General features: G+C 30.7%; 1 protein-coding gene across 4 annotated transcripts in view; it reads right to left on the bottom strand.

Annotated features, from left to right (window-relative positions):
* Positions 1 to 14,497, bottom strand: part of LOC109445183 (sodium channel protein type 1 subunit alpha) — a 111,764-nt gene that overhangs the window by 20,293 nt on the left and 76,974 nt on the right. For all 4 annotated transcript variants that reach the window (XM_074337350.2, XM_074337346.2, XM_074337357.2 and 1 more), the window contains exons 18-21: positions 11,753 to 11,873; positions 9,970 to 10,124; positions 7,002 to 7,175; positions 4,550 to 4,672 (exon numbers count right to left, since the gene is read on the bottom strand). In XM_074337350.2, the coding sequence (XP_074193451.1) occupies positions 4,550 to 4,672; positions 7,002 to 7,175; positions 9,970 to 10,124; positions 11,753 to 11,873 (573 nt within the window). The remainder of the gene's footprint in view (positions 1 to 4,549; positions 4,673 to 7,001; positions 7,176 to 9,969; positions 10,125 to 11,752; positions 11,874 to 14,497) is intronic.

Raw genomic sequence — 14,497 nt, forward strand, 5'->3', positions numbered from 1 at the left:
GATGTCTAAGAAAGGAACTACCTTAATGAATAAATATTAGAGGTTGCTTCTTCTCACAAACGTTTTATAAACTATCATCAAATAGAATTTCTCTGTTCTAGCACAGCTCACTCTTATAGAAACTCTTTATGTTTCTGGTTCATTATCTGTATTTTTGATTAAATCAATACAAAATGAGGAATCAACAATTAAATATGCAAATTAATGTGACAGATTTTGATACATGCAGAAATAGCCTCTTGTCCGATCGAATTGTCTGAACTTCAGTCAGTACTACTCATGGATTCTAATGTTTCTTGAATCAAAATATAGAAAAACTATCTGAATAACCATCAAAAGTTGGTCGTATAAGTCACATTATTAAGTATGGAGAAGAGTAACAGAGTCTTTTTAGAATCCAATGACTACATTTATGTTGTGGTGTTTAATTAAGGTAATTATTTTTGAAAGATATGATACACCAATTATCCAAATAAAGATTCCAACTTTTATATTTCTCAAAAATAAAAATTCTCCTTCTTGCACATTATTCCCAAACTTCAAGAAAAAGTTAAAATATAGATTTATTTTTATTTATGTTTCCGCTATGATTGATATCTTCTATGATCCTAAGAAGTTAGTTGGGGGTGACTTATTCTAAGAAGTGGGTTTATGTATTAAATTCTATCTTAATACACATGATAGGCTGTTTTTGTTTTATTTCTGTGTGGGTGTTCTAGTCTGCATAATTCAAATGAGTCATTTTATATTAACTTTTTCCCATTTAAACATTAATCATACATGCTCACTCAACTTGTTCTTAATATATTTTTGCCATGTTACATTTTGATAATAACTCCTATGAACTTACACTTAATAAAAAATGAAAATGGTCGCACAGTCAATACCAGTCTTATGAAACCAGAAGTATCGCACCCTAGCATCTGCTCACATAAGTCAACAAGGCAAAGAATCTACTGCTGGTATTTCATTGGCAGTTTTTAGGACCCAGACCAATGTAGAAAATGACAAGGGTTTTATGCTTCAAACAGCATTATCAACTTGACAAGTTAAAATTGTCACCCAATCATTCTAAAGCAAGGTTCCTGCACCATCACCAATCAGTCAATCTCCCGGTCAATAGATAAATCAATATACACATAACTAAATCATATTCAGTGAAACTTAATAGACATCAACAGTTGGGGTTCAAATCCACAAGAGTAAATTCACAAAAGTTTTTTTTTTTTTTTTCTCAAATGAAAATTCAAGACAGTTGAAAATAGGGGATTAGAATGTAAATACTGTATTTTCCTTACTGTGGTGCAATGGTACCCTTCCCAACCCCTCCCTCATCCCACTACACAAGTCACAGTGAAAGGATGAAAGGTAGCAAAAGGGGTAATACAGTACCCATAATAAAGGGCTGAGGGGAGGAACCAGCGCTCCACCTCATCCAAGTTGGAGCAAGATTATCCTATATAAAATAGAAATATATAATTTGTTATTAGTTAGAAATCTGATATGACAGAACATTTGGTGTTACTTTTTGTATATGATGCTCTCTGTCTGTTTCCCTATCAATCAAGACTTGAGTTCTTTTGAAAAAGAAGGTCTTTATAATTTCCTAGATTAGGAAACTAAAAATACAAATTTAAGTACAAATTTTATTTCACTCTAGAATGTCACGACATCAATTCACTCAGTTCAATTTTACAAGTTGAAAAATTTGGACTGGAAATTTGAAATACAATAAATGTTTAAAAGCTCTCAGCCAGAATGTGCATAAAACATGCAAAACATAAAGTGTAACGTGATGATAATTTGTTTATTACTTTCTAACTTCCTATCAAGCATTGTACAGCATGCTTTATTACGTAATGTTGCATAAAAGCACATGCTTTGAAAACGTGACAAAACAACAAAAATAAAATGAATGCCTGATTTATGCTTTTATACAGCTATTGAGATTTTATGCTGCTAAGGAAAAGAATAAAATGAGAGTTTCTGAATATATTCCAATTTCACTTTCCAATTATAATCATCATTATATCCTCACCATCATCCATGATTATATTTTTCACAAAGTCAAAAAATACAGACACTAGAAACACAAAAAAATAGAATCAATAATCAGGTTATTTTGTCTCTACAATGCCAAATACACATTAAAATGATCAGCTCTTTTAGGGTTGTGTATATGCTATCATTATGAGGCAAAAAACCATATTCATAAATCTGTTAATTTAAATGATTAGTTGATCTATCAGCATTTATAAGAAGTTTATGTCCTTAAAGCTGCAAGTTTCAAAAATTTAAGTCTTCTTATAATATAAGAGCATTATTGATCAATACTTAAAGTTTTTTCTGTAACAATTAAAAGTGCAAACACAGAGCTAATATTGTTGTGAAAATAAAGTGTTAAATACAGGAGTACCTAGCCATTTTATTCACAGTCAATTTTGAAATCTTTACAACAACTTCAAATGCTTAGCATTGTTCCAATTTTAAGAGACTTTAAAAATGTCTTACAGTAGTCTTATCTGCCAGAGATACATTCCAAGACCCCCAGTGGATGCCTGCAACTGTGGATAGCACCTAATCCTATATATACTATGCTCTTTCCTATACATGCATACCTATGATAAAGTTTAATTTATAAATTAGGCACAGGGAGAGATTAACAACAATAACTAATAGTAAAATAGAACAATTATAACAAAATACTGTAATAAAAGTTATGTAAATGTGGTCTTTCTCTGTCTCCTAAAAATACCTTATTGTACTGTTCTCATCTTTTCACTTAAAGGAAGCACTTTACGGCTTCTCTTTGGCATATCCAAATTGCCAGCGTCACTACTCTTGTACTTTGGGGCCATAATTAAATAAAATAAGCGTTACTTGAACAAAAGCACTATGATACTACGACAGTCAATCTAGTAACCAAGATGGTTACTAAGAGACTATCTGACTATTCAGTGATTCATGACCTGGGGGCCACAGAGAGGGATGGTGTGAGATTTTATCACCCTACTCACAAAGGCACGCAATTTAAACTTACGAATTGTTTATTTCTGGAAATTTTCATCTAATATTTTCGGACCATGGTTGACTGTGGGTAACTGAAACTATTTAAAGTGAAACCTTGGATAAGGGGGGACTACTATACTTTGATTCAGCTGACGTGTTTTCAAGTAGAATGTATAAAAATAATAAAAATAATATTTTTCCCCAGAACTGAACCTGCCAGTCTGAAACAATAGAAAGTGACCTTTTAATTGGAAATTAAACTTAATTTTCACATACCTTGGAGAGAATTTCCTTTAATATTCTAGTAAAAATATATGAATCTCTGTGAGAAATAAGACCATATTACATTGTGTTAAATTGTTTCTAATGATAAAAAAGTTTGTCTTTATATATGTTAGGAACAATGAAGACAAGTCTTATGTTCTTAAAAAGTGACATTTGTAATGAGTTTTATTTCAGAAGAACACATAAGGCTATCGACAACTTAGAAAATGCAAATGGAAGCCTATAATACAGGTTAATTTCTATAAACATAAATTAACCTTAGGCAGCAAAAGAGCAATGTTTTTTTCTATTGGAATCATATTTAATTCAGCATCTTTGTTTTGGTAAAAAAAATTTGATTTTGTTAAAAAACAACTACTTTTTCATGTTATAGATCTTGTATATTAATGTTTTATGCTTTAAAAAAAGGCATGGAAAATAACAAGTCAATAATGGCAAAATTTCTAATCTGGGAATAGTTTACTATTTTCTTAGAAGAAGTAATATGAAATTCTGTGTGATCATAATAAATGAGATTTAAGTTATAGTTAATTTATGAATCATCTATGGTAATAAGTCAAAATTATATTTTGTGTTCATTATATTATAAATGTTTTACTTCATTGGCAGGAGAAATTGCGTATATGTATATAAAATCTTTAAGTTACTATCACTATTTATGCAATTTAAGAAGATTAATGAAGTTACAAATGCAGGCTATCTTAAACATAACTTTTAAAAAATTTAAAATTCAGTCAATATTTAATATTTACCCTTGAATATATTAAAATAATGCAAATTTTGGCATTATACAGACAAAATTCTGACAGCTTTTTATTTTTTCCTTTATGCTTATCCTTACGCACATGTATGATTCATATTATTTTCAACAAAACTCATTAAGTACCGTTTAGATCATCACAAATGAGAAGCATGTGATGTCAAATTCACTTTAGTTGATTATTATAGCATTACATATAGCACTTGAATAGTGCATTTGTTTTTTTGTATATAGGTTTGTAAAGAAACTCCCAAGATGGATTAGGAAACAAAATTTTTTAACAAGCACAGCAGATAAATGATAATTTATCATTTCAAGAGAGGACTAAATTCTCTTGCATATCACCTAGAATTACATATGCAACAGGTAAAAAGATAAAGTAGCAGTTTTGCAAGGATTTGCCATTCCTTTGCATGCATGGGTTTTCCTTTTTAAAATTTAATTTAATTTAATTTTGGCTATAAGCAATACTGAAGGTTCTTTCAGTTTCCTTACCCGCATCCCTTCAAATCGTGATAAAGCTCTTAGAGGTCTCAGAGCTCTTAATGTCCTGAGAGATTTAATGGCACCAAGTTCAGAGTAACCCAAAGCATTTGCTGTTAAACTGACCAATGAAACCTGTGCAATAAACAAATAAATAAATTGTTGTCATTTGATTTATAGTTACTATATAATATAACATGTATGATATTTGCTTATAATTATTCAGAAGATCAATGGTTGCATATTTTCAGTAAATATTCAAAAATTTTCAGGAAATATTTTCAGTTTGTTGCAAAGAAAGTAGCTTTCAAGATATTAAAAGCTAGTTGAATAAAAAAGCCCTCCAATGTCATGTAATTTATTAATTGCTCAATTAATTTATTAGTAAAGCAGTTAGTTAGAAAAACTAAATAAAAATTAATTTAAAAAAGAAAGAAATCCAGGTGTAAGAAAATGTCATGGGTTATCCATCGTTTATTTTACTAAGTTGCTGCTGAATTCAGGGCTTTGCCTATGGCTAAGTAAAATATAAAAACAGCTATTGTATCAGAAAAAGCAAGCAATCTCTACTCTGCATTAGTGTATTCAACTAATTATAATTGATACTCTCAGAAATTAATGTGCTAAGTCACATTAATCTTGCAGTTGATTTTTGGATGGCGATTCTTTGTCTTGTAATACCTGTGTTTGCACTTATCTAAAGGTTATTCCTATGTAAATAAATATAACTTAAGAGGTATTCCATCATGCAACTTCCTCAATTTTTTTCTATACTTTATAGCTTTCTATAAGGCACAGCTCCTGACATGGTGCCTGGCCCAAAATGGCCAATCAATAAATATTTACCAAATAAATAAATCAATGAATTTACTTGGTTTGTAATGAAATATGCAACGACTGAGAAATAAAAAATGTTAAGTACCTAATTCTCTAAAAATAATTCACCAAAACTCCACATCCAAACAGAGTTACAATTTATTTCATTTGAAAGTGTCTAGCATTGGACAATTTCAAATACATTGGAAACTCCTTCTGCAAAATTTTCTATTTTTAAGTGTATTAATTTGCCTTATATTTAATAAGCTTTTAACATTACTTTAGATTTACTATAATTCATTTTGTTTCTTTTTAGTGATTCACTGATCCTTATGAAATAATTAATCTAGAACACTGAAAAATAAAAGTATTATTATTTCAAAACAACAAAATGCCCTATAGAATTATTTACCTATAATATTTCAGAAATCATTATTAAAAACCAACTTGTAATAATAAAGGAAATATTCATTTTTTAAATAAAAGTTCTGATATGTAATAAGCATAATAGAGAAAAGCAAAGCTCAGGAAGTTTCAAAAGAGTTATATTACATTTAGATTTAAAATCTAGTGTGAAAAAGTATGAGGAACAGAAATATAACTTGAAATACGTGTGAAACCTCAATATTAGAAACTTTTTCTCTTTATGATGTGATAGAGCAATTCTTTTGAGGTTTCTCCCAATTCACTTGTTCATAGTAACATTATTAAGATTTTCAAATAGTTCTGGCTTTGCCTTTGTTCAGAATTAAGAAGACACAAAATATGCATGACTCTTAGCTCTAGAAATATTTTCCGTGAGAAACCTGCATAGACCTGTTAGATTATTATCTTTTGGAGATAATGCGGTTGCCTATGAAGTTTGTGATGTTTCGGACACTCATTTCTAGAGCTGAAATTATGCCAAATTGATAACATGAAATATGATGTTTAACTTTAACAAATCATGAAGGCAGCCACTTCTTTCAGGGCAAATGAAGTATTAATCATTAGGTATACAAATTCTGTGAAGGGCTGTTCGGTACATTACGGCCTTGCCACAAATCTAGTCTACATTCTAGGGAAACTTGTCACTGCATGAAGTAGCTTTCCCTACACTCTGTACACCTTACTTCCAATAATGAAGTTATAGTATATATTACATACTCTTTAATGCTATCTTTTAAAAACTTTGAGATCAAAGAGAATTTAAAAAATTGATAGGCGCTCCCGCCATCATCACTGTTTATTATGTGCCTTTAATACTGTACTTGTATATAATAGCAAAATTTACAGTCAGGAGCCAAGTAACTTACTGGCACACAACCAATCAGTGGTGGGGCTATATTCAAACTCAAGTCTCTCTGATTCACAATATAAGGAATTTAAACAACACAACTTATTTCAACACTTTCCCTACAAACTGCTATTTCTTTCCAGCTTTTTATACGAGGTAATCACCATAAATCTCATTCTGTCAAGGCTAAATCAGTACTAAATTAGCTTATTCCCACATAAACAACACTACATTCAGTGAATTTATTTAGTGTCAGTTAAATAGCATACACTGTCAATACAATGTAGTGTTCAGAGACTCACTGTTTTAGAATTAGTACATAGATAAGATAAACTACCTTGAATGGAAGACAAAGATATTGAGGATACCTACATCAACAATTAAGAAGTCCAGCCAGCACCAGGCATTGGTAAAATATGTTTGATAGCCATATGCCACCCATTTCAGAAGCATTTCCAAAATGAAAATATAAGTGAAAACCTTGTCAGCATATTCCAACATTGTCTTAATTGTCTTTCGCTGATCAATGTATACATCTTCAAATGCCTATAAAGAAAGGTTATACATTTTAGCTTTCTAAAACTATTATACTCTATAAGCTATTTTTTCTATTCACATTTTTTTCCTCAATGTGCGTGTGTGTGTGTGTGTGTGTGTGTGTGTGTGTATGTGTGTGTACATTCAATTGAAATGGGAGGGCAGGGAAACAGCAGCTATTGCTATTTTTTTTCCTCTCAGAGATCTTTTAATGAATTAAGGGAAAAGTTATACTCTCCATTGATATTATAGCTGTAAGAAAAACGTGCAAGTATCATTCTAATGAATTAATTTGACTTATTAGAAAATAGTTCTTGATGTCATATCCTGATGGTGCTACACCAACTTGAAGTGATTTATTCCTTTTTTTTTTTTTTTTTTTGCTTCCCTTTGTTGGATTTTTTTGGCCATAAAAAGGAGATTGAAAAAACAAAAAGTGAAGCTTAAATTATAATTTTTTCATAAAAGTAGAAACTGTAATTGATCATCACATTATCCAATTTTACTGCATAGTTGGGTTCATTTGTCCCCTTTTCTCCCTTCACTTTGTTGATAGTTTATATGTTTCAGAAGATAGATTGTGTGACAATAATGGTAAGATAAAATTATTTCTTGTTTAGAAAACAATATGTATTTTTCTAACATGAAACTCTCTTGATATTTTCCATCTATGTCTCATATTCGGTACAATGGTGAAAGATTATTTCTTGTCTAAAATAGCATGTAGAGAAAATTTATTTCATCAGAGAAATATTCAGGAAAATATAGCCTATATTAGAATTATAAACTTAAATTAATGAAAATTTGTGTTTCAATCAAGCAAGATATCTATTCTATCGATCGATCGACCGACCGATCTATCTGTCTATCATCTATCTCATGGCTAAGTATTCCATTTGTATCAGTATTTTTCTAAAATGCTATACATATGTTATACTGTATATTTTTGAAATTTTTTTATATAAATGTAAATTGATTCTGATGTAAAGAACACCTTCATATAAAGAGAAACCAATCCTTAGATGAATCAGTTAGGCACACTGCCCAATATTTATTGCTATCAATATTCATTGTTTGCTGAGTAGCATAAGAATAGTGACAGAATTCAAAAGGGACAGAGAAGTGATCCCTAAGAAGTTACTGATGTTTTTTGAGGAACCTCCACATTGCCTTCCATAGTGGCTGCATCAATCTGCATTCCCATCAACAGTGCATTCTCCACAGCCTCTCCAATACTTGTTATTATTTGTCTTGTTGATGATAGCCATTCTGACTGGGGTGAGGTGATATCTCACTGTTTTTTATTTGCATTTCTCTGATGATTAGTGAGGTTGAGCATTTTTTCATATGTCTATTGGCCATTTATATGTCCACTTTGGAGAAATGTCTATTTAGGTCCTCGGCCCATTTTCTAATTGGATTGTTTGTTGTTTTTTTGTTGTTGTTGAGTTGCATGAGTTCCTTATATATTTTGGATATTAGTCCCTTATTGGAGATGTTGTTTGCAAAAATCTTCTCCCATTGGGTTGGTTGCCTCTTTATGACCAAGCAATCCCTCTCATGGGTATCCACCCCAAAAATCTGAAAACATTTATCCATAAAGATATATGTACTCTGATGTTTATTGCAGCTTTATATATGGTGACCAAGACATGGAAAAAACAAAAGTGTCCTTTGATAGATGATTAGATAAAGAAGATGTGGTATATATACACAATGGAATATTATTTTGCCATAAGAAAAGATGAAATAGTGCCATTTGCGACAACATGGATAGATCTTGAGATTATTATGCTAAGTGAAATAAGTCAGACAGAAAAAGTTGAGAACCATATAATTTCACTGATATGTGGTATATAAAACTGAAAACAACAAAGGAACGAGACAAACAAATGAAGAAACAAAAAATCACAGACACAGATAATGGTTTCGTGGTTAGCAGAGGGTAAGGGGGGAGGGGGCGGGCCGATGAGGGTAAGGGGGATCAAATATATGGTGATGGAAGGAGTACTGACTCTGGGTGGTGAACACACAATGTGATATATAGATGATGCATTACAGAATTGTACACCTGAAACCTTTGTAAATTTACTAGCAATTGTTACGCCAATAAACTTTAATAATAAAAAAATTAAAAAAAAAGAAGTTATTGACTGTTCATAAAGAGATAATAATAATGCCATTCAGAAATAAAATCCATCAGAAGTTATATATTTCCAATCATAGCACTTTCCATTAACTACACTGTAGTTGCCATGCTTGCTTTCTTGCTAAAATATAAGTATTAATAATTGAATATTCATATTCTTTGGTTATAATGAATGAACTGGAGGGACAAACTCTGGATTACTTAATAATAAGCAACATTTAATAAATAGCTTATTAGAAATGTATATCTATCTATCTATCTATCTATCTATCTATCTATCTATCTATCTATATATAGTAAAAGTAAATTCAGAAATGCATAGTTAAATATAAAGTATACAGTCTGAAAGATATGAAGTTGGGGTAATTAAAAATACACTGGAGATGGGTAGAAGGGTGAGTTAGTGGGTAGATGGGTGGGTGGGTGGAGAGATATAGAGATGTATGTGTGTTTAAGGAAGAAGTCATAGGTAGAGATAACAGTTTGGGATTTATCAAACAGTTGATGGCTGATGCTGTGGAAATGGAAATGGATGCACAATGAGGGCTCAGGGGGAAAAATACATAGGGTACTAAAACAATGCAACAGAATAAGTCATTGATATTAGACGATTCTAAAACAGTATTGTACAACTTTTGCTTAATATTCACTCACCAGAGCACCACTACTGAGGAGAATCATGAAAACAATGAAGGTCTCAAACCAGTTATGTTCAACTATTCGGAAACATGTTCTTCTCAGGTTCCACCATTGTTTTCCTCTCCCTTCTTCCACACTGACTTGACAACATTTGAATCTTTGTACACAGCCTGAAAGTATAATGTTCAAATAGGAGTAGATGAAATAACTTCTGCTGCTTCAGTAATAGCTTTTGGCATGTCCTTGATTCATTTTCTCATCACTATTGCCATCACTGTCTTGCTAGGATAACTTTCTAAGGCTGGAGTAGTAACAGCATATGCATTATCTGTGAGAAGTTGTGAAAATTATTCAGGCTCTTTAAATGATTCCCTGGCTAATAGCACCTGCTTTTTCTGACTCAACTGTTATCGTCAAAGAAAGAACTTTGAAAAGTACAAATAAATGTAAAGGAGCTTTGCCTTGTACTCTATCATCCCATGCTCTCTGATGAAACCACTCTAGAAAACGATTTCAAATGGAAATTAATAATAAACAGAAATCTTCCCTTTTAAAGAGGATGTAGAGTAATAATATACATCTCTCCCAACGATGCTGGATTTGTTACTGTTTAAGTTTTCTTGTGGTGCTCATAGAAGAGCTTATATAATCTTCAACATTCATTTAGCCCATAAAATGTGATTTGCATGGCCCTGCTTTGATTTGTCATTGCCTTCCTTACACTGCTTTTACTCATTGTAACATAAGAATTAAATCAACAGGTATATGTGAGTACCTTTGTAAGCACCATGGAAGATACCAAAAAAAAAAAAAAAAAAAAAAGGTACAAAATATTGACCTTGCCCCCATGAACACCACATTCTGGTTTTCAAGACTAGATATGAACACAGGAACCCTCACTAAAGAACAAAAAAGGCAGGTATGCTGAAGAAAAAAAGGGAGAAAGGAAAGGGAAGGAAAGGAGAAAGGGAGGGAGAAGAAGAGGAAGAAAGACAGTAAAGATACATAAAACAGTTCAAAAGAGAAAGAAAAGAGCTTTCTTAAGAGAATATACGTGTATGATTAATTATCAGGAGAATTAAATGGATATATTCATTATAGCTGTTAAGAATAAGAAGCTCTTTTTCACTGTGGTCAGATGAAGGTAAATTGAGAAGGACTTTGAGTTATGTGTATAATTTATATGGGAAATAGATCACTAAATAGAGAGTACACAAATATACTCATCTCTTCAAGACTCATATTCCCAAGTAAATTAGATCATGGGGAATACTAATCATGGGGAAAACAAAGCTTCTGGATCTATTGTTCATACTTTACCAGGCTCAACTAGATACTGTTCAGGTATTAGCTATTGGGTAGTGCTTATGTCCTGTTTCATCCAACAAGCATTGGAAAATGATGATTTCACTAAAAAAATACAATTCAGCATTTGGAACTCATTTAATTTTAATCATCAGAAAGTTATTTTAAAGGCAAATTCTGTGTATAAGAATTTTGACTAGTGTTTTAATTCCAACTTGTGAAATTACTATTTTATTTTTAAAATGATAAATTAGTCACTAGTTCTGATTATATTAAAATATTTTTCTCCATGTTTATGATCCCTTACACATAATGGGCAGAGATAACCAAAAACATAATAGATTTTAAATACATCAGCATATTAGAGGTAATACTTGAATTAGATCTACTACAAAGTTCTAGTCTACTATGAGTGGTGCATTTTGGATGATCAATAGCTAAAAAAACCTGCACTCTACAAATGGAAGGTTAACATCATGGTCATTTTCTTTACCTTCAGTGAAACAGGCTTCAGGTTCAAGGGCTTCCTCAGGTTCCAGTACAGGCTGTTCTTCAGCAGGCGCACCGATGTCTACAGTGCTGCCTTCTGATGAGCTAGTGCTTTCATTAAGTTTCTGTGCATGAGATGGACATAAAAAGTAAATCATTTTCATTTTGGTAACTAATAAATAGCCCAGCAAGAAAAGATTAGTACTCTGAACTGATTTTGAACTTCTTGGAATGAAGAGATTTTAGGGCAAAAGAGGGATTGAATAAGAAGAGGAAATAAAGAAATTGTCTATGTTAACTCCTTTACCGTAATTCACAATGTAAGTATGAAATCAGATTTTTATGTTATGAGGTTATACATAGCCATCAGAAACACACACTAAGCAAATCACTGTCCCCATGAATTAGAGAAGCCTCAACATTTGTTTAGGAGAAAAATCTCTAAATTTTCAAGTGGTTAGAATATTTTCTATCATTTTACTATTAATTTCTAGTTTAACTGCATTGTGATAACCCTATATGCTGTCTTCTATTTTGAATTTATTGAGATAAAAACCCCATACAGTGGCTGCTGTTTTGAATTTATTGAGGTTTACTTTGAGATCCAGTATATTGTTAATTTATATAAATATACCAAGGCCACTTGAAAATAAGAATTTTCTGTAAATATAATTTTTGAGATAATATACATTCACACCATATTTATATTTATTATTTATGTTATTCAAATCACCATGTTCTCATTTAATTTTCTGTTTTATCACAGGCTAAAAGACTGTTATTAAAACCCTCACAACCAGTATATTTTTACCAATATATTCTTATATATCTCACTGTTGAAATCAAAGATGATATAGCTCTGAGATTTTTATTTGATTGGAATAATAACACTATTACTCAAAAAGGGAAGGGGAAATTTTTCAGATGTGTAGAAAGAGTCCATTTCTACATTAGTACATGAGATATAAATTCAGATAAAATATTAAAGAAATTGGACAGATAAGAGCAAAACTTAAACATTCTTAAACAAGTATTTTATTGATTTTGAAACCAATAAGGTCAATTAATTGTTCCTTTTTTCTTCTTAAATTAAAATTTAATTTTGAAATTCACCATTCACATAATAAAAAAATTGGTTCTTGTGGTTTTTGAGATTAATAGACTTTTTAAAAAATCAATTTTAATGTTTACCAAACCATTAATCAACCTTTAATTTATTAACTTCCAAAATGAGCTAGTTCATTTGAAAATATGTATATTTTCACACATGATTCTCAATAGCTAAATTCTACACTGATTTTTATTGTCTATATATTTTGGCAGGTTGACTTAATAAGTGAGCCAGAGAATCCAGGGACCTCATCATACTTGAAGTATCCACTTTGCCTTGTATGGCAGGACATTTAATAACCACTTAATAACTATAACCTTAATGGCAAGAACATTTTTCCTTCTCAGTGTCTTTATGCAGCATTTCTTCTTTTTAAAAATGTTCTCTAATGAAGCAAATGATTTTCACCTTGAACGTGAAGTAAAGCAAATAAAATACTTAACAATATTTTTTAAGAGTAAATGATTAAGTGTTTTTTTTTTTTTTTTTTGTACTCTGATTTGATCCTAGGGCGTTCATGCTTTTATTTTAGAATTGGTTTGTTACAGGGAGATTATTACAGAGTTTAATAGTTCAACTTATAAAACTTGATAAAAATATATTAAAAATAAATCTGGGTCAAAAGAGTACAGAATAGTAATGGGTACATACATGTACACATATACATTTTTTAATTTTGAAAAAAAGCTTATTTTTTAAAGCTAGGCTAGGCATGCATTATTTTAAAGGTGAACATTTTACTACTGTTATATATGTATTTAAGATATCTGTATCTTAAACCATACATAAATGAGATGCTCTACAACCCCAAAAATATTAACATTTCATCGTGTACAGTGTGCATTAGTAAATATTTCTAATGTACACTGAGCATATTAAAAATTAAAATGACCTCTATTAAAGACTCAATAAAGCACCAATATAATATCAAAGGAAAAGACACTGTACTGAGATTTAACACTTTCACAGAGCAGTTAGAAAAGTCAAATATTAACTCATTAATTCCCATATCATCCCTAAAATCCAGATGATTTCTTTATCAATTTGAATGTTGGAAGGATAATCTTCAGTGGGTTACTCATATTTACTAAATATTAAATTATAAGAAACATAATATCTCATCACATATTGGACCAACAGAAAAATTACTGTAATGCAAATAAATTACACACAAAACAATCTGCAAAATTATAATTCCCAAGCTAGAACCAAAATTGTAAACCAAATGAATAGTTTTCATTGTTAAATTCATTTTGCTGAATTGAGCATAGAGTCTCTAGTGTTATTTTGACGTTAATTTTTAATGTTAAATAACTTATATTTAACAAATATTTAATAAGTGTCTACTGGCTAGGGGGACTGTATGATGAAAGGTTTAAGAGTTCTGTTTTGAGTCAGACAAGCTTGGGTTTGAATCACAATTACTGGTTTTATGGATTTTAGGCAATTATCCTGATTCCTTTAGCTTTAATTTCTAATTTGTAAAATGGTTCTTATTTCACATAGTTGTTATAATGATCAAACAAGATAACACATGGAAAATGCTTAACATGTGTTCACTGGATAAATAGTAACAATTTTCATAACAATAGTGTATAGTTTGTAATATGTATAATTATTAATATTTGGCCTTTTCAA

The sequence above is a fragment of the Rhinolophus sinicus genome, chromosome 17 (genome assembly GCF_057876585.1).
Source record: "Rhinolophus sinicus isolate RSI-liver-muscle chromosome 17, RSI-T2T, whole genome shotgun sequence".
In the NCBI taxonomy this organism is placed as follows: Eukaryota; Metazoa; Chordata; class Mammalia; order Chiroptera; family Rhinolophidae; genus Rhinolophus; species Rhinolophus sinicus.